The 20,280-nt window shown below is 40.4% G+C and overlaps 2 protein-coding genes across 3 annotated transcripts; one reads left to right on the forward strand and one right to left on the reverse strand.

Moving 5' to 3' along the window:
- Positions 1 to 73: 73 nt before the first annotated feature.
- On the reverse strand, positions 74 to 5,855 carry AIMP2 (aminoacyl tRNA synthetase complex interacting multifunctional protein 2). Its single transcript, XM_061473212.1, has 4 exons — positions 5,709 to 5,855; positions 1,848 to 2,051; positions 1,105 to 1,336; positions 74 to 588 (listed from the first exon to the last, which is right to left on the reverse strand). The coding sequence occupies exons 1-4, from the start codon at positions 5,838 to 5,840 to the stop codon at positions 203 to 205; spliced, it is 954 nt and encodes a 317-aa protein (XP_061329196.1). The 5' UTR covers positions 5,841 to 5,855; the 3' UTR covers positions 74 to 202.
- A 295-nt stretch (positions 5,856 to 6,150) lies between these two features.
- Positions 6,151 to 18,569, forward strand: PMS2 (PMS1 homolog 2, mismatch repair system component). Of its 2 annotated transcripts, XM_061473534.1 has the most exons (15): positions 6,151 to 6,235; positions 6,632 to 6,771; positions 7,195 to 7,281; positions 8,022 to 8,124; positions 8,857 to 9,040; positions 9,534 to 9,701; positions 10,595 to 10,692; positions 11,474 to 11,573; positions 11,837 to 11,921; positions 12,418 to 12,570; positions 13,620 to 14,529; positions 15,365 to 15,532; positions 16,024 to 16,124; positions 17,629 to 17,798; positions 18,180 to 18,569. In XM_061473534.1, the coding sequence occupies exons 1-15, from the start codon at positions 6,216 to 6,218 to the stop codon at positions 18,321 to 18,323; spliced, it is 2,631 nt and encodes an 876-aa protein (XP_061329518.1). In that variant the 5' UTR covers positions 6,151 to 6,215; the 3' UTR covers positions 18,324 to 18,569. The 2 variants fall into 2 exon arrangements, 1 of the variants encoding a protein (XP_061329518.1); XR_009746935.1 differs by lacking the exon at positions 18,180 to 18,569 and having other exon boundaries at positions 15,365 to 15,516; positions 17,629 to 17,765.
- Positions 18,570 to 20,280: the final 1,711 nt, after the last annotated feature.

Raw genomic sequence — 20,280 nt, forward strand, 5'->3', positions numbered from 1 at the left:
CACATAACTTACAATCATTGACAAATACGCGTGTCATGCAGCAGTTAGTAAAAAGGAAGGTCACACCCAAAAGTTAGCTGTAATGTTTTTATTGATTTAGAATTCTTTTCAACTGTAGTACTTGAATACATCTCAGAAAGGACTCAAACCACTACAGCAGGCATGAGGGATAATAAGATTATCATTATAAAAGAGTACAGGCTTACTTGAGTAGCTTCAGAATAGAGCTGAAAGGTGCCAAGTTCTCACATGACTTCATCCATTTTTGCACATTGGCTGGGGCAGCATTGGCACTACCCATCTGCTGAAGCACAGACCACACAACAATGTCTGCTATGGTGAGTTCATTTCCCACCAGCCACGCTGCCTTGCCCAGGGCAGCATTCATAGAGCGCAAGACTGCTCCTTTTTCCTTACTGCTACCTTCTCTGAGATGGAAAATGGCTGTATCCACCCAGCTGTCAATCAGAGTTGAAGTTACTGCATTGTACTTCTGGCCCAAGAGGGAAAAGAGAAATCTGGCGATGTTCCCTTCTCCTTCAATAGGGCACATTGTTTGAACACTGAACTTCATCTGGGGTTTTGGAACTGAAATTAAGAAAAGGAAAAAAGTGAATACCATATGGTAAAGAAGTTAAATGTAACAGCAATGCCATGATGTGTTTTATTTTTGATGCCAGCACCACTGTTAACATACTTAACCTAAGGAACAATTTTCCATTTTCTGAGTCTGAATAGACTAATGCAGGAACCTGGGACAGAGAGATCACTTTTTGCACATTTCAGCCAAATCTCCCACCTCATTTCTATTCTAGCCAACTTACTTCTAGACACTGAAAAACGCTTCTATAAAAGAAATCCTGTGGGTACAACCAAGCATGTAAATGCCATGTGTATTTTAGTATTGGTAACTACAAACACAAGTCTTCCTCCTCTGTCCCCATCATTAACAGCTATGAAGAGAGCAAAAATGTTATCTGCAGTATGTATCCATCAAATGTCAGCACAAGGATGCCAAAGCATCTGTTGTCAAGGTTTTAATGCCCAAGTTTCATTTTCTCACCTATTGTAAACTACTGATCTGCAAGATAACTTTGTTCTTACCATCCTTCCATATAAGAGTAAAGCCCAATTGATACTCGTGACGAGGCTGCTTCTTAGTCTGCTCTCCAAAGCATTTCAGGAGGTTTTCTGGCACGCTTTTCACGGATGAATGTGTATGAACAGCTGATAATATTTTATAGCGTTCACAAAGCAGATTGTGCAGCACTAATAATGACAATGGAGGTAGAGATGGATTTGCATTGATTACAACATCTTTCAGGGCACCATAATCCTGAATAGAAAGTAAAACATTCAGTAGAGAAGACAGTGAAAGAGATTTTGTTTGACCCCAAAGAGTACGTAACCATGTATGTGTGTATCTAAAATTCTAATGCTACTCAAATCTATTCAAGTTTGAACATTTAAAACTTGTTTAAACATTTAAAAACCTTCCTCAACGCATCATTCAAGAACATGACTTAGGTAAATTCGAGACGTATCTGAAGGTAAAGTTAAAATTTCAAGTTAGTAACAAATAAAAAACCAAGTGTCATAATTTCAGAATCAACTATTCTAGCTTAGAATTCTATCCAAATAAGAATATATGGGATTTATTATTTATAAACTTTTGTATCTATAATCTGGATGTTCAAAATTATATGGTAGTTGTAGGTTCTTTGTAAGGATGTAAGACTTCTCTGATGAGTTCGGAGTGTCCCAGGTTTTAATGCTACCCTTCCAACCCTGAAAATTTTGAGAGCAGAGAAAGTACCCATCAATGTATATGGCTCAAGTGAATTTACCTTTCCAAGCATCACATCCAAATCTGCTCCATTGGCTGTCAGAGAACAGTCGTTTGTTTGAATTATGTTAGTTACATCAATGTCAGCATCTGGGGTTTGTGTCATCTTTGAGAGACCATCGACGGCACTCTTCAGTTCATACAAGCGTTTCAGAATCAACTCCTGGCGGGCTTCAAGTGCTTGAAGTGAAGGATCAACCTCCTCCTACAGGAGATGAAAACCAAGGTTGCATGAATGTTCACTCAGCTCAGTGTCAAAATAGTCCACAGCTTACTTGACAACAAGTTTAGAAAGACTTTAGAATCATAGAATTGTTAGGGTTGGAAAGGACCTTAAGATCATCTAGTTCCAACCCCCCGCCATGGGCAGGGACACCTCACACTAAACCGTATCACCCAAGGCCTCGTCCAGCCTGGTCTTGAACGCTGCCAGGGATGGAGCATTCACAACCTCCCTGGGTAACCTATTCCAGTGCCTCACCACCCTAACAGGAAAGAATTTCCTCCTTATATCCAATCTAAACTTCCCCTGTTCAAGTTTTAACCAGTTACCCCTTGTGTTACCACTACAGTCCCTAATGAAGAGTCCCTCCCCAGCATCCCTATAGGCCCCCTTCAGATACTGGAAGGCTGCTATGAGGTCTCCACGCAGCCTTCTCTTCTCCAGGCTGAACAGCCCCAACTTTCTCAGCCCATCTTCATACAGGAGGTGCTCCAGTCCCCTGATCATCCTTATGGCCTCCTCTGGACTTGCTCCAACAGCTCCATGTCCTTTTTATGTTGAGGACACCAGAACTGCACACAATGCTCCAAGTGAGGTCTCACAAGAGCAGAGCAGAGGGGCAGGATCACCTCCTTCGACCTGCTGGTCACACTCCTTTGGATGCAGCCCAGGATACGGTTGCCTTTCTGGGCTGCAGGCACACGCTGCCGGCTCATGTTCATTTTCTCATCAACCAACACCCCCAAGTCTTTCTTCGCAGGGCTGCTCTGAATCTCTTCCCAGCCTGTAGCTGTGCCTGGGATTGCTCCGACCCAGGTGTAGGACCTTGCACTTGGCATGGTTAAACTTCATGAGGTTGGCATCAGCCCACCTCACAGGCATGTTGAGGTCCCTCTGGATGGCATTCCTTCCCTCCAGGGTATCAACTGAACCACACAGCTTGGTGTCATCAGCAAACTTGCTGAGGGCGCACTCAATCCCACTGTCCATGTCAGCGACAAAGATGTTGAACAAGACTGGTCCCAACACCGATCCCTGAGGGACACCACTCATTACTGGTCTCCAGACGGACACTGAGCCACTGACCACAACTCTTTGTGTGCAGCCATCCAGCCAGTTCTTTATCCACGAGTGGTCCATCCATCAAATTGATGTCTCTCCAATTTAGAGACAAGGATGTCATGTGGGACAGTGTCGAATGCTTTACACAAGTCCAGGTAGATGACATCAACTGCTCTATCCCTGTCCATCACTTTTGTAGCCCCATCATAGAAGGCCACCAAACTGGTCAGGCAGGATTTTCCCTTAGTGAAGCCCTGCTGGCTGTCACCAAGCACCTTGTTGTTTTTCATGTGCCTTAGCATGCCTTCCAGAAGAATCTGCTCCAAGATTTTGCCAGGCACAGAGGTGAGACTGACTGGTCTGTAATTCCCCAGGTCATCCATTTTCCCCTTCTTGAAAATGGGGGTTATATTTGCCTTTTTCCAGTCGCTGGGAACTTCACCTGACTGCCATGATTTCTCAAATATGATGGCCAGCGGCTTCTCAACTTCATTTGCCAGCTCCTTCAGGACCCACAGCTGGGTTTCATCAGGACCCATGGACTTGTGCACATTCAGATTTTTAAGATGGTCTTGGACCAGTTCCTCTCCTACAGTGGGCACAAGGTCTTCATTCTCACAGTCCCTGTGTCTGCCTTCCAGGACTTGGGTGGTGTGGTCAGAGCCTTTGGCAGTGAAGACCAAGGCAAAGAAGTCATTCAGAACCTCAGCCTTCTCCAAATCCTGTGTAGCCAGTTCTCCCGAGAGCTTCCTGAGGGGGCCTATGTTCTCCCTAGTCTGTTTTTTATTTGCTATGTACCTGTAGAATCCCTTTCTGTTATCCTTAATATCCCTAGCCAAGTTTAATTCTAACCGGGCCTTAGCTTTCCTAACCTGGTCCCTAGCTTCCTGAACAACATCCCTGTACTTTTCCCAGGCCACCTGTCCTTGCTTCCACTTATTATAAGCCTCTTAAACTTTTTAGACTCTAAACACCTTCAAATAACCAGAGCATCATGGAATGTCATGGTCTTAAGTCAACTAGTTGTCTTGCCTTTAGTATGTATGAAGATGGTAAGCAACAGGTTATTTAATCAAATCTCTGAAATCTTCCTGCTTAAAATTCATTTTTTTTAAATCAGTAGCCACAGCAAACTGTCTAACATAGTACACAGCAGACTACAACCACAGAGACTTAAGGCTGGCAATGAAGTGCTGAATTGAAACTTGAAAAAACAAAGTTATCTCATCAGGATTCTCTCCAGCCCAAACAAGCAGACTGATTTTGTGCTGAGGCTGCCAAACAAGGAAATGTTTTGACAATTCAGGAAGTTAGTGAAGTAAAAAAACCTGCAGGTTTGGCTGGATGGTATATCATATGAAACAACACTTTGCAGCCATTCTCTGGTTCAGAGAATATAAACTATACAGAAAAAGGTGACAGGCTTTGTTACATGTTAATCCCAAAGCATGTTATCTCAATTATCTTACAAGTCTACCTTTTTTAGAAGATGGAAAATATATTCCTGGGGGAAGTATTAAGTCTACAAAGTTGCAATAACGTTAAAGTATCTTTGTATAGATAATCCATTTTCTGAATAAGGATTAATGAAATCCAACCTAGCAACCAAACTTCTTTCAGTCTAATGGATAAAGAGATAACAAGCAAGGTATCCAAGTGAAATCCTGATACCCACTTACACAACATTCTCAAAGGTAAGACATGGAAACACCTCCTAAGTGACCGTTATTTGCCTACAGGTTTTCCTATTATGCAATTCCATGAAATAAAAACCACTCTCAGAGGAGATGGGAAGTTAATGCTGTTGTTGCAGGGGGAGGGCAGCTTTGTTAGCATTCCCACGCAGTTCTGCCCCAAGTCTACTCCTGCTCAGTATCACCACCAGCAACCTGGGTGAGGGCACAGCACATACTCACTGAAAAGCCTGATGCATCAAGCTAAAAATGGCCACAAACAGCCCGGAAGAATCCAAAGCATTCCTGACACTGGAAGAGGCTGAAATCAACTAAATTAATGTAACAGTGTTTTGCATTTTTGTCTAATACAGTAACCGAGACCAGGATGGAGGGTGCGTAGCTGCCTCGTTCCCATCTCAACAGCAGAGACGAGAGCTGGGAGGGTGGCCATGCAGCGGGACGGGACAGGGCATGCTGAGCTAGCTCCGGTCTTGCAAGGGCTTGGCCCAGAGCCCAAACACGCCTGTTTCAATGTAAAACCAGCAAGAGCCACAGGCGAGAGCCCCGAGAAGCCAGGCTGCGAGTTACGGAAAGCTTAGCAAGCGCCACAGAGAACTTCCTGACAAAGCCGTTTTTATTGAACCCTCGCAAGCGCTGCTGGTAAGCGCAGAGGAACGGGCGTGGCCTCTACTACCACGCCGCTCCTGCGGGCTGAGGCAGGCGATTGCGGGTGGCCGGCCCTGGAGGCTTCTCCCAGCTCCCCCCGGGAACAAACCCCAGCCCAGCGCGGCCGGAGGCGGGCCCGCCGGGCTCCGCAGCAGGGCGGCCCCGGCCCGTTGTCCACTGCCGAGAGCAGTGGGCCTTCCCCCTGGTTGGCCCAGCCGCTGCCCCTCGCTCCTACCTGCGGCGGCGGCGAGGCGGCGGGCGGGTGCTGGCTGTGCAGGCTAGGCAGATGGTACATGCAAGTGGGCAACTGCTCCGCCAACACCGACCCGCCGGCGCCGTGGAACGGCCTCACCTTGTACATGGGCATGGCGGCACCCGCCGCGACGCGCACCCCGTTCTCAGCAGCCACTGAGCCCGCCTACCCGCTGTACCCATTGGCCCAAGCTGACGGTCGGCGCCTTACTGACTCACCCGCCACCCAATGCACGCTGGGAGCTGCCGCTCCGCCTCCTTGTCGTCTTCCTATTGGCCAGCATGAGCCATTGATTCGCCAAGAGAATCTCCATAGGGCAAAAGCTCAGCTTCGATTGGATAGCTCTACCGACTAACTGGCGTCAATACAGTTGAAAACTTGATTATGATTGGCGGGCTCTTTTACTCAGTAGCCAATGACCGAGCGGAGGCGGGGCATGTGGGGATGGGGTCCTGAGTGAGGGAAACCGCGAGTCCCGCCAGGGTCTTAATGGAGGCGGCAGCGCCATGGTGAGTGTCCGCCGTGGGGCGGGCAGCAGTGGGCTATAGCCTTACTTGCGTCGGGTTGTGTCCGGCTATAGTCTTACCCGCGGTGGTGGGGCGGCTCCTCGCTCGCCCTCCGCTGCCCGGGGCCTGGCCGCCGGCGCCTTTGCGGCCTCCTCGCCCGCCTCTGGCTTCTCGGTTCCCGTCTCTTGTCCCTTCTTGCTAGGGGAGGCCTGTGGGACTCCTCGGACGTTCCGCATTTGAGCGCGACCAGCCGGAGCACCGGTGTTCTACCCCCCTCCCCGCCCCGCCCCTGGGTGCTGATTGCCCTCGCTTGAGAAGAGCTGAGTGTCGCCGTAAGGCGAGCATTTCGCACCTTCTTTACGCTACCTGTTTGCTTTCTGTCTCTCTTCTCTTTCTAAGCTTTGAACCTGCCAAAGCCATCAAGCCCATCGACAGCAAGTCCGTTCATCGGATCTGTTCGGGACAGGTTGTGCTGAATCTTGGCACTGCCGTGAAGGAGTTGGTGGAAAACAGCCTGGATGCTGGAGCTACCAACATTGGTAACATTTTCATCGTAATTTCATTGAATTTCATAGATTTATAAGGTACTTCTTTTTCCTCAAAGCAGAGTGCATAGTAGCAGATCTTCCCCTGTTTAAGTCTGAACCCATTACCCCTTGTCCTGCCACTACAGTCCCTAATGAAGAGGCCCTCCCCAGCATCCTCATAGGCCCTCTTCAGATACTGGAAGGCTGCTATGAGGTCTCCATGCAGCCTTCTCTTCTCCAGGCTGAACAGCCCCAGCTTTCTCATCCCATCTTCATATGGGAGGTGCTCCAGCCCCTGTTCATCAAAGATATTTTTGTTGTTCTTCAAACTTGACATAGAAAGCCATTATCTGGTAAAGTTACTTGAAGTACAAAATTAATCCTGAATATTGTACATGAACCTACAGAAATAAAGGACTTCACTCATTTTTGTAGATATAAAACTGAAAGATTATGGAGCTGAACTGATAGAGGTTTCAGATAATGGATGTGGAGTGGAAGAGGAAAACTTTGAAGGCTTGAGTAAGTTGAACGTTTTTCATAATTTGTATTTGGACATTCTGAAGGATTGGTTTTGGTGAGAAAGCTACTTAAAAATAACAAACAAAAACACTTAAATTCCTGAGTTTAATAATTTTTAACAGATACTCATCTTTATATAATGTGTGCATGATGTGCAAGACTTGAGCAAAATTGGACTGGACTGCTGTAGTGCTATTGTGGTTATAGTTCTTGTAGCTCAAAAGTAACCTTTGTTTTGATTGCTGATTTAAGTGGAACAAATAATAATAGAAAAAATTATATCAGAGAAAGCCCTATAGATTCAGTCATGTTGAGTCATTGAGTCACTATTGAAGGTGTTGAGCTTTGTGGAAGTGGCTGCTTTTGAAAGGTGACTTATAAACCTGAACAGTTGCTGCAAGTGAACCAACACTGCATACGTGACTGTCACGTTTTCCATTTGCTAGTTTTAAATTGTATGAAATGGGAGCAGAAATTTGTGACGGGTACATCAGCAGCAAAGGCAGAACTGTGTACTGCCCCAAGGCATCTTGTAATGCATGTACTAATAATGCTATATGAATTTTAGGTGTACGTATGGAATAAAGGGTGTATCTGAGGATTATAAAGATATCTGGCTTATAGGACAAGGGGAAAGGAAATACACAGAAGGCTTTCTGCTTCTTGATATGCATGCAGAATCTACTTGCGTAGACCACTGTCACTTACAAGTAAAATAAATATTTTAAACATTTTTCCAGCTCTGAAACATCATACATCAAAAATACAAGATTTTTCTGATCTAATACATGTTGAAACATTTGGGTTTCGAGGTGAAGCTCTGAGTTCACTGTGTGCCTTAAGGTATGGCTATTGAACTTCTTATTAGTAGAAAGTTACTATATGCACAAAAATAACTGAAGCCAACTTTTCAGTTTACTGTTATTGATAAAATGAGGCTTTGAAAACTTCCTGTTTCTTAACGTTTGGTTGATTCTGAGCAATAGGTTGCATGACATCCTGAGTCCTTCCCAACTAAAATTATTGTATGATTCTAAGCATCTGAAATGAATCTGTGATTCTAGATACCTTATTGGTCCTTGTATGTATAACATTCAACATTACTAAGTATGCAGATCTGTACAGGGTGGAACTGTGCACTTGCATAAGTGTTTGATCCTCTGATGCAGAGCACTGTAATATATAAGAGCTGTTTGCCAGGCTGTTACTCATTAAAACTGTACTTAAACTCCCAAAGTGCACATTTGAAATAGCACAGCTTTTGTGCACAGTTCTGTGATCAAGAATATTCTGCTGTTATGTGTTAGTATGAGAAATGTGTCCAACAAAACCAGACTTTTAACATTGTATTTTATAGGAGAATGAAAGGGATGCAAGTAAAAATGCTTGCATTGTAGCTAGGAAAATGTTACACTATTCTCTAGGTATGCTTTAGTTGTATGTGGTAGAGTTAGTTTTAATTAAATGAATAGTATTAGCATAGTTTTTCTGCCTGATAAGGTGATGAGGGGTGAGGAATGGGTAAGAAAATACAGTACTCAGCATATAATCCTGTTGCCTTTTCCTTTCCATTAGTGATATTACCATTTTTACCTGTCATAAGTCTGCAAAGGTTGGGACTCGGTTGGTCTTTGATCACAATGGTAAAATTACTCAGAAAACGCATTTTCCGCGACCACAAGGAACAACTGTGAACATACAGCAGTTGTTTTATACTCTGCCTGTGCGGCATAAGGAATTTCAAAGAAACATTAAAAAGGTATGTTAGATCAGAAATTATTATTTCAAAGGATTGTCACCCCAGAACTTAAGCGCTGCTGATACTGCATTGAGAACTGTACTCAGTTCTTTGAGAATACATTGATTTTTGTCAGACTATTTGTGCCTGTCTTGTATCTTAATCAAATAAAAAAGCAGTGATCCTGTATTCTTTCATCTTCTATTTTGCAGTGATTGGTTTTAAAGGTACATTCTCAAATGTTGATTTTAAAAAGAATTTATATCATGATCACTTTTGTGTGTTTTAAAATCAGGGACTGCTGTGTTATGGCTAAATACCAATCTTGTAAACATTATTTGGTTTTGAAGCACAATTTTTCACATCTAATTTTTTATGTTTAATTTGTAAAGGTATAAAAGAATTATTAAACTCCCTCCCCCACCCTCTTTTTGTGTTACCTGCAAATATTGAATGTTTTGTTTTAAAAAGAGACATTTCATATAAATTTGAACTTTCGTTTTTTCTTTAATAGGAATATGCAAAAATGGTCCAGCTGTTGCAGGCATACTGTATTGTTTCAAAAGGAGTGAGGATTAACTGCACTAATCAAGTTGGCCAAGGGAAAAAAAGTTCTGTGGTGTCCACTACTGGGAGTCCTAGTTTAAAGGAAAACATTGGAGCAGTATTTGGGCAAAACCAGGTATTGCTTTTATTATTGAGAGGAGAGATCATATAGCTGTACAGAGACATTTCTAATGTCTAATAAACAGAGGAGGTGTAGGAAACATGTTAAGACCTTAAGAGAATGGAGCATGTGTTGACTTCTAGCACACCCTACAGGTTGAAGAAGGACAAACAGTTCAGCCTCCACAGATTGCCTTGAAGTTTCTAAATCTGCTTACAGATGTTTTGACGAAAGAGAAATTATTTAGGAAACAGGGTTACAACGGTATTATTACAAGTATATTATTACTACCATAGGGAATATTGACTGATAGACAGCTGCTGGTTGTTGATAAGCACTTTCTCCCTTCACAATGCTCATGTAGAGATTTCAAAGCCTTGGTCATGCTGTAGCTGAAATACTGGATGAAAGATGTAACTTTATCTTTCCACATGGCAACAAACATAGCTGAAAACTCAGTTTTGCCTAAACAGAATGCTTTGCTTATAGCCTGCTTATATAATATCTAATACTTAAATGTATAGTCAATGGAAGGTTTTCTAATGACAGAAAAATAATAAAGGCATGATTGGGAAAACATTTATAGTAAACATACCTGTACTTAGGCAGGCTGTGATTCAAATAACATAACTTTTCTAATAGCTTTATTGTTATCTCAGAAGAAACTTCTGTTATTCTTTGCCTTTTGGTTTTGCATAAAGCTTGATAAGGTCATGTATATAAATGTAGCTGGAGAGTCCAAATCATTTTGTTGTTCTGCCTATGTACATTTTCAAGTAAGGGTCTGTGAATCAACTGAGGCGAAAGTAGTGAAAAAACCCCACCATTTTATCAAATGGATTTTAAGGATAATAGATAATAAAATAGAAGGAAAAAATGTTTCATTTCCTTTTTTTTCCTTGTTTTAGTTGCAGAGCCTCATTCCTTTTGTTCAGCTACCTCCTAGTGAAGGTGTCCGTGAAGAATATGGAGTTAATGCTACTGACATGCCACAGAATCTTTATAGGTAATTAGAAAAGTACAAACCACTGTTGCCAATGGCATTTTACCATAACCCAAAACTCATTAAAAAAAAGAAAAAAAGAAAAAAAAAGTGGTAGTTAATAGTATTAAAAATGACTAAGAACATCAGAGTAGATATTAGTATGTAATTTGGGGAAAGACCATCACATGATTAAAAAAGTTAATTCAGGCCTAAGATGTTGCTAATCAGATGAATGGGAAGAGCAAATCTGCTATTCCTTGTGTCCTAGTCAGTTACATATTACTGTAATCTTCAGCTGAATGTCACCTTTATCAGTACCCTGAGTAACTGGATGGATGAATTTGTATCTGTTGTTTATACCTGTATTTCTTTGGTTTTGTTACTTAGAAATATACCAGAGGAATGTGAATCAGTTCATAAAATTACAGTTTACTGTCTTTAAGTGTACTTATCTAATCTCTGATTAGATGTGAGATTTATTGGCAAATAGATGCATCAGTATCTGACCAATGAAAGTTCACAACTGACCCGTCATCTTCTGGTTTCAGAGCAGAAAAACAAAAGCCACTTCTCTTGAAATCAGTGAGCTACTCTTTCAATTGTCTGATGCCTTTTTGGAGCTGAACATCTAGCCTTTGTCAGATAAGGAATTAGGAGAAGAAATAAGTATACATATGTATTGATGCTGTATAATAGTGCTTCTTTTAGCCCTTTATAAAATACTCATCCATTAAGTATGCTCAAAGTCTGAAAAATTTCTTTTGCTGTTCCATTTTACCTTACTGTTGTTGTTATTCAACAGTATTACAGGCTTCATCTCTTGCTGTGATCATGGTGTTGGAAGGAGTGCAACAGACAGGCAGTTTTTCTTTATCAACCAACGTCCATGTGATCCAGCAAAGGTGAGGGTTTTATTTTTCTAAGATCACCAGTGCTAGCTTGTTTGATACTCTCAGCCACTAGATGAGTAGCTGATATGTGTATTTGTGGCTTGATGCTGCAAGTTTCTGCGTCTTAAGGTTTTGTGTTCATTGTGTCTATTTGTATGAACAAAAACTCACTCATGATTTAGTTCATTAGTTGTTTTGAAGGAGGTTAAATAACACAGACTGATGGGAAATAGAAGATAATAGTTTTGGCACTTACTGTTTTTTCACCTCTGTAGGTTGTCAGACTTGTGAATGAAGTTTATCATGTATACAATAAACACCAGTATCCATTTGTAGCCCTTAACATTTCTGTAAATTCTGGTAAGTTATGCATAATTTTCAGTAGCTTCAGTAAAGTCTGTAATTTAATTGAAGAATAAATTGTATTTATTTAGAGAATATTGTAACTTTTTTATCTGCACGACTTCCTGCACTGGGGTGATTCTGTGATCTTCCATTCATGAGTGAGAAGTGGGGTCTAGGTGTGGTTCCACTATTCTCTGCCTCTGCTTTTTCTGTACTCAAAAGTAACTTATCTGAAGTAATAAGAAAAAGGCAATCTTGTGGTTAGCTTAACTAGAGGAAAACTTGTATTGTGTTACTGCGCAGAATTAGCTTCTGTTTTGTTTGCTGGAATGTTGAGGAAAGTTAAAAGATTAATTTGCAGACTTACTGTGAATGTTAACTGTGGCTTTGGTTTTAATCCTGTGAAATAAAAATGAGGGGGATGAAACAGCAGAAAACTGACTTTGATCCAAGGGTGGATTTCTTTTTGTACTTTTCATTTAAAATGTGATGGTTTTCCTTTTTATTTAAGAGTGCATTGACATCAATGTAACTCCAGACAAAAGGCAAATTTTACTTCAGGAGGAGAAGCTTTTATTAGCAATTTTAAAAACCTCTCTGATGAAGATGTTTGGGAGTGATGTTAACAAACTGAATGTCAATCAGAAACTTCTGGATGTTGCAGGTAGGGGACAAAATGTGAAAATTTTGTGTGTGATATAGGGTAGATATTTGAAAATGGAAAAGTGTGTTTTTAAAAACCCAAAGAAGAACGGGAAAAAATGTCTGGCTGTTAATTCATGTATTTTTCAGGGCAGATTTTTCATGTATTATTACACTGAAAGATTGTTACTGGCATCATATAATAAGTGAGGACCCAAAGTTATTAAGTGATTGCTATGGAAATTACACATGCCAGCATGACATGATTTACTTTCAGCTTTATGGGGGAAAAAGCTAACACAAACTGAAAAAGACTTCTCCCAAGATGATGGAAGAGATCTGATTCCTTTATTTAAATGTCTTCAAGAAAGAATGGTTATGGCCTTATAAGTAAAATCTGAAATTTGAATAAGTTTGTTGGATTTTGAACTTCAGTTCTCTCATGATAACTGCAGGAATTGCTGATTCTCTTGTGACTGTATAGTCTTTCAAAGTTGCTTTTCAGGGTTAACACCACTTCATCCCCTAATTTATTTCAACAGAACCCCTTCTAATTTATTTTTTTACTGACATACAGGATCAGCTGTAGCCTGATTCTGTTATTTTAACTTAATCTTTAGTAAAATACATGTTGGACTGATAATTTCTGAGGTTGAAGATTCTCTAATTATCTACACAAAATCACATATACTGCAAGTATCTGTTGTGCCAGCACTTTAACACCTTGCCAATGCAAGTATAAGAGCAGTTCTCTTTTCATTGTTGGTCAATCATTAAACTCTTTTGATAATAGAAACAAACATGCTGATTGCACTGATTGCTATTCCATTTTAAAGAGGTCACAAATTCATCCGCATAAGTACTGTTTTCTTAAAGATGTGACTGCCTTTTTTTTTGTGTGTGTTGCATTTCAGCCCCATATTCAGTTATTGTCTGAACCATAAGGGCTCCTTTAAGGAGTTTGCTGTTTTTTCTATCTCTCTTTTCACTCCCTTTACTAAAGCACATAATTTAATCAATGTTTCCAGCTAATTTAGAATCTTGAAATGTTCTTTATTCTGATTTTATTAGGCAACATGAAGAAAACACTTCCTGAAGAGACAGAAAAGTCTCAGGTAGAAATGTTGCCTGACTCTGAAACTGAAAATCTAAGTGGTGAAGGAAAAAGAATGACTCTTTCCAGATTAAGGGAGTCATTCTCTCTCAGTCAAATGACAGAGAATGATTTTCGAAGCCCTAAAAAGGTAAAACAGCAGCACAGCTCCCCTAGACAAATGTCACTTGATACCAATTGGAGTACCATGAAGACTCAGAAGGCTGTCTTGACTAGGGAGTCCAAGAGTTGCCATAAGATGGACTTAAAGATGTCAACTCCAAGCAGATATTTGAGGAAATTGGAAGATAATGCAGATTCTGGATTCTGTAGCACTTCTGAGTCAGATGCTGGATGTAGCACACCAGAAACTGGGAGCTGTGTCAGTAACGAAAGTATGATTAATCTTTGTAACGAAGAATTCTGTAGCTCAGAAGAACAACTTCAAAATGAATGTTTTAGAACTATTGGATGTAGTGAGAAATCATTGGAATGTGATGTTCAGGTCTTGGGTGCTGAACATAAGTTAAATCAAAGGATTGACTGGACTGATCAAAATAAGTTATCTGAAGAAGCTGATAGTTCTTCTCCAAGAATAAAACGTTTTAAAAGCAGAAGCTTTAGCAGTGAAGTAGACAACTTTAAGGCAGGTAAATGTCCTGAACTGGAGAATACTGTGAACTGTAAGCCAACTGTTGATGTTCTGGTGGAAGTTAAAAAGAAAACTGTGCCACTTGAATTCTCCATGAAGGTTTTAGTGGAAAAGGTAAAAAAGGTAATAGAGCAACAACAGAAAAGTACAGAAACACAAAATTACAGAAGATTTAAAGCAAAAATTAGTCCTGGAGAAAATAAAGTAGCAGAAGATGAATTGAGAAAGGAGATCAGGTATTTTCACCTTCTTAATATACTGTATTCATCAATTAATAGAAATAGTTTAGGGAAAATATAAGACCTCTTGCGGGACTGGGAGGAGGCTTACATCTACCTGTTTTGGATATGTCCTTTATTTAACTTATGCCATTAAAATGTCCATTTGACAAGTTATTTTACCTGACAGAGCAGCTATTCAAACTAAATGCAAGCAGAATGTGGAAAAAGACACTATAAAAGGCCACAAACATCCTAAATTTGGCTTAGTTCAGACTTGTAATTTGCTGTGTAGTCAGAGAAATGTCAAATTTCTTGACAAGTAACTCTGAAAAGACTGGATAACTCATATATCTCCCCCTTGTGAATTTGAAATTGGGGGAGACATGGCTGTGAATATAAGTTACATTCAGGTGGTCACTGGACAATAAAAGTCTATGATTTGTTAATTTTGAATTAAAAAAAAAAAAATGTTAGGAAAGCCTGGTAATTGCAAAAAAAGAAGACCAATGTCAGCTTACTTCAAAACTGTGATTCTGCCTTCGGTGTTATTTACTTGGACTATTGCCATACTGCCCATTTCTAATTTTATTATCAGTAGCTGTACTTAAAGTGAGAGAATCCTGAGCAAGTCGTGTCTTAATAAGATTGTGTTCTGCCAGAAATGGCCTCATCAGTCAGTGGCATATTCCAGATAACTGTACTTCTTCACATTCATAGCCTGCTTAAATGAGATTTTTCTTTCTTTTATATAAAGTGTGTTCTGCAGAGAGAAAAAGCTGTTTTTAAGTTTTACAGTCTAACATGATAGCTGATGACATGTAACTTACCTGTTTGTATTTTCTATATACAGTAAAGAAATGTTTGCAAAAATGGAAATCATTGGCCAGTTCAATTTAGGGTTTATTATAGCAAAGTTGAATTCCGATCTTTTCATAATTGACCAACATGCTACTGATGAGAAGTACAACTTTGAGATGTTACAACAACACACTGTTCTTCAAGGTCAGAAGCTGATAGTGTGAGTATTTTCAGTGTTTTAACAATAATAATTTTTAAAGTTTAATTCAAGGTTTCAGAAGGACATTTATGGTTATATTTATTTAGCACATGCAAAACACTGAAGGTGAAAGTTATTTTTTATAGTCTCTATTTCAAAGAGTCAATCTTCACATGAGAAATAAATTCCACTTACCCAGTTGTAGCTGTGCAGCAAATCAGTGGTCAGACAGATTTCATGATGGGCTTACATAGAAACCCACAGTTTGGTAAGGATGCTGATACAGTGTGGATGTTGGAGCTGCTGTTGCAACAGGGAGTGCTGCCCAACCAGCCTAACTCTGCTGAGTACTACTTAAAAGTGATCTGTTCAGTAGTGAGATCTTTTTAACAAAGCAAAGTGAAATGTTTTGGTAGAGAGCTCTGTACCGATAGCTCTAGATTGCTTCTGAAACCTGTCTTAAGTAATCGGCACTATGTAGTGATGCACTACCATGTATTTCTCTCTTTCAGGCCTCAAAATCTCAATCTAACGGCTGTAAATGAAAACATACTGATTGAAAACCTGGAAATATTCAGAAAAAATGGGTTTGATTTTATTATAAATGAAAATGGTGAGTTTGGGCCAGAATTGCTGAAGGTAAAAAAGATGAACAGTTTCATGTCATTATGCAAAAGTCCCTTTAGGTCATTGTCAGAAACTTTGAAATAATATGTATTACACTCTATGGTTTGGTTTTTAAGATTTATGATTCTGTGGTCTCTTTGACCTGCTTAACAGAGCATTGTAGAGTATTTATCTCTCCAGCTTTTTACAGAAGTTTCTGAAGGCCCTTTGGAGTTAACAGGATGTGTTATGTTAAAATCCTTTTGTTTTACTAGTACACTTGCTGGTTCCAGCAGGGTTCCATTTATTTATATATTAATAAATCTATATGAATAAATTTAATATAATAAACTTACTAATTTAATTTTAGATTAATAAATACCATTGGTAAGTGATGCTCTTGGGTTTTCCTTATGGATTTGGCATTGACTTACTATGTACTTCTGAGCAATTTGTGTAACTTGCAAGCTCCTTTTCTTTATCCAGCAAGGATCACCAAAGTGCTGTGTTTCTGTTGTCCCCTTCACCCAGAGTGCAGAGACGGAGATACTTGTTTATTCAGTGTCTGCGCAGAGATGGGTGTTGGGTGGTAACACAGTCTGCCAGCTATCCACTTTTACACATTTAAAACAGTGAAAATAAGTGTTTTCCCTATAGGTAACAGTCTCGTATCTACAATCATTGTCTCTTACAGTCTCCCGTCTCTGTTTCTATAGTATATTTCTATGTTTTATGCAGTATGTATTAATTTCACTATGCATGTTCTTTGAGTAAGGGTCTCTGTGGACAAGTGTCTCTTATCTCAGGGGGTGTGATATTTTTTTTAGTGTTAAAGTGAACAAAGTCCCCTTAGGAACAGATTTACCTTCTGTTTTGCTGAGCTCTTCAAAATTACTTCTACATTCCTCATCTTCCTGAAGTTAGTTGTTACTCTTCTGATCCAGATGATTCATTTATAAGTCTCCTACTTCTCCTCAAGGTCTGTGAACTTGTAATGAAACACTGTTTTTCTTTGCTCCATGCAGTTCTGCACTCAAGATTTTTCAAGTTTTTGTACATACAGTCCTTCACAAAATCTTAACTTCTTCATTGCCACTTTGGTATTTGGGAAGTCACTACAGATTTCTTCCATATTCTTCATTCCAGAATCTCAATTTTTTTGTCTAAAATGCTGTTCATTATTAATCTGTTATCAACAAAACCCCTTAATTATTTTGTAGTCACATAACCTCAAACTAGTTCCATAAATGTTTTGTTCTTTGAAATCAGAGGGTTTGTTAGAGATTGGATCTATCTGCTTTTAAGTCTGCAAGCAATTTATTTCTTAATGTTAAAAGGATATCTGCCATAGTTACCATTTTGGTTAGTTAGCAACAGCCATCAAAAGATTAAACCTCATCATATATACAGATCACATCATATCTATGTATCTAAGTAGTTTTTCACTCAAGAAGTAGTAATTTCCTGTAGTGCTCTGTTTGTTTCTTTATTAATTACTGCAAATCTTTCAGCTCCCGTAACTCGAAGAGTTAAATTAATATCGTTGCCAACAAGCAAAAACTGGACTTTTGGTCCACAAGACATAGATGAGTTGATCTTCATGTTAAGTGACTGCCCTGGAGTCATGTGTAGGCCCTCTAGGATCAGGCAGATGTTTGCTTCTCGAGCTTGCAGAAAGTCTGTAAGTACTGCACCTGATGGCTGTTTTCAAGTAAATACTGTCTTTTCTGTTGTATTATAGCTGTCTGTATCTGTATATGTATGTGTAATGCAAGGGGAAATTTATTTGCCGTTGAGTGTCAACAGCTAACGGCCTCCATTTTGTTCCATATGTTTTTGTCTAGTGTAACTTGGGAAAAACTTCTGGTAGTTTTTAATATGTTTCAAACTAGTGAACTTAGAAACAAACTTAGCTGTATTTGTACTTGATCATCTTGTAGTTCTTTTAATACCTTGCACAGTACTTATTTACTATAGTAGCTGAAGAACTGCTCTTACCTGTGTCAGTTTTCTGTATGGAGGAGAAAATAATAGGTTTGGTTTTTTTTGTTTTTACTTGCAGGTGATGATTGGAACTGCACTGAATGTGCAGGAAATGAGAAAACTGATCACCCATATGGGTGAGATTGAGCATCCCTGGAACTGCCCCCATGGAAGGCCTACTATGAGACACATAGTCAGTTTAGACTTGATTTCAACAGAATAAGTCAGTTTGATTTTAATTCTTGGTGACATTTTGAGCTTTTACCATAACTCTTATTTTGAGTAAAAAATTTTAGTCAGTCTTCACATTTGAAGGCAGTAACACTTAAAGGCATGCAGCAGCATTTCATTGTTGCCAAGTCAACAGTCTCAATGTACTGGAATTCACATGTAAATAACATTTCTTTTATTGCGATTTACTGTATTTTGCAATCAAGACTTTTAGAAAATAAATACGACTTTATATATAAAGATCAAGAGTAGGTGAACCTCATTTATAGCAAATACACTCATTGTTAAAATAAAGTGGAAAGTGAATTTAGGTCTGCAGTAATGCCCTAAAGCAAACATTAACTTTCTATGTTTTTACATCCTGTATATGATATTTAAAGAAAATGTAAGTACTTTTGTGGATTTTTTTTTTACTTACACTGAAGCTGTGTTTCATTAGATAATTACTTCAAGTATTACTGTTGTATTTAATGATTAGTTTGATCTGTGTTCAAGGCTTCAATAGAATAAATCATCTGTCATATCTACTTTCAATTAGTATCATTCCCATCCATATTCCAAACACTTCTTGTTCAAGTACAGGGATTTCTTTTCTGAGAATGAAGGGAAAAAAACTGTCTCACCAAGCACTGCTGATCAGATCAGTCTAAATTCTATCTTCGTAGAATCGAATTAGTTAGAAAATTTGTCTTTTTGAGTCAGTGATACATTAAAACATATCTCTCAGCTCTTCCGTTTCTGCAGTACCAAGGTGTGACCTGAGCAATGCCTTCACATCAGCACTTCAGTTTACTGCTCAGGGTGACGGGTGGCAGCAGTGCTGCTGCCCTGGACCTAGTGTGGCTGATGTGGGGGGCTGGGGTGAAGCCGTGCGCACCTCCTCTGGACCTCTTACGCTTGTGAGTGTGAATAAACCCTCTGTAGTCTGTGTGGAGCATGTGCAGCGCCTGTAACCGGTATTCCCAGCCGTGGTTTCTCGCATGAAATCGAACGCAGACACGGCCGTTTCCCTCTTCTCCGGCGTAATGCAGCGTTAATCTCCGCAAGGAGGGGCCGGCCTAGCTGCCGGCGCAGCGCCCGTCGCGGGGTAGCGACGAGGGCGCTTCTCTGACCACCGGGGGCCGGGCCCTGGCAGGCAGCGGCCGGGCCGCGGCGCGGTCGCCGTGGCTACGGGAGTGTTCGTCATACTGCGGCTGCGTGGCGCGGGCCCGCGGGGGTAGGCTTTAGGTGAGGGCCTGCGGAACCCGCTGGAGCCGACCCGCGGACGGAGCAGCTTCTGGCCCCGGGCTGCCCTCGCTGCCCCTTACTCCTCCACTTGGGGCTTCGGGCAGGTGATGGGATGCTGTAGCTGCCTGGGTGTAACGAGGCGGTGGTTGGAAGTAAGTGGTGGTGAGAGCATGGCGGTTCCCTGAGGCGGCCCGCGTCTCGCCACTGGAGCGCGGGGATTGATTCTTGTGTTACAAACCAGTGATGGTCAAACTGTGACATGAGGGGGAATTGTGATTACAGCTGTTCAAGTAGTACAGTAACCTTCATAGATCTTAACTAGCAAGATAACCGTGTAAGTTAAGAGTGGCTGTTCTACATTTTGGGTCAATCTGCACTCATAACTTTGAAAGCAAATTAAATCAATGCTGCTGGTGCAGCTGTAACTTTCCAGAAACTCACCAAACTCAAAATTTTTCAAATATATTTGAAAAATGGTTTTCGACTTTGCTACATGATTAAATCTAGACATGTAAAAATCTGTAAAGATGTAATGAAGATGGAGACTTCCATGTAGCATGAGTAAGTCTACTAACAAAACTTTAAGGTCGTGGTGGTTTTGGTGAATTTCTTGACAGTTAGGTCATAGCCCTGCGTTCTGTCTACTACAAGCTGAAATTGCTGCCTGGAGGAATAGTTATTACATAAATACCTGCATGTGCAATTTTCCATGTAGTTAGCTG

This window comes from Pezoporus flaviventris, unplaced genomic scaffold (genome assembly GCF_033815535.1).
Source record: "Pezoporus flaviventris isolate CSIRO_AGI_PZ_B2104156 unplaced genomic scaffold, CSIRO_AGI_Pfla_v1 ptg000078l, whole genome shotgun sequence".
NCBI classification, from domain to species: domain Eukaryota; kingdom Metazoa; phylum Chordata; class Aves; order Psittaciformes; family Psittacidae; genus Pezoporus; species Pezoporus flaviventris.

Excerpts from the sequence above, each read along its gene's own strand:
- AIMP2 (XM_061473212.1), bottom strand. The coding sequence starts at position 5,840 with ATGCCCATGTACAAGGTGAGGCCGTTCCACGGCGCCGGCGGGTCGGTG. Across the intron at positions 2,052-5,708 it reads CCGCCTCGCCGCCGCCGCAG|GAGGAGGTTGATCCTTCACT; the intron begins GTAGGAGCGAGG and ends CATCTCCTGTAG. Across the intron at positions 1,337-1,847 it reads TGGATGTGATGCTTGGAAAG|GATTATGGTGCCCTGAAAGA; the intron begins GTAAATTCACTT and ends CTTTCTATTCAG.
- PMS2 (XM_061473534.1), top strand. The coding sequence starts at position 6,216 with ATGGAGGCGGCAGCGCCATG. Across the intron at positions 11,922-12,417 it reads TAACATTTCTGTAAATTCTG|AGTGCATTGACATCAATGTA; the intron begins GTAAGTTATGCA and ends TTTTTATTTAAG. Across the intron at positions 17,799-18,179 it reads CTCGAGCTTGCAGAAAGTCT|GTGATGATTGGAACTGCACT; the intron begins GTAAGTACTGCA and ends TTTTACTTGCAG.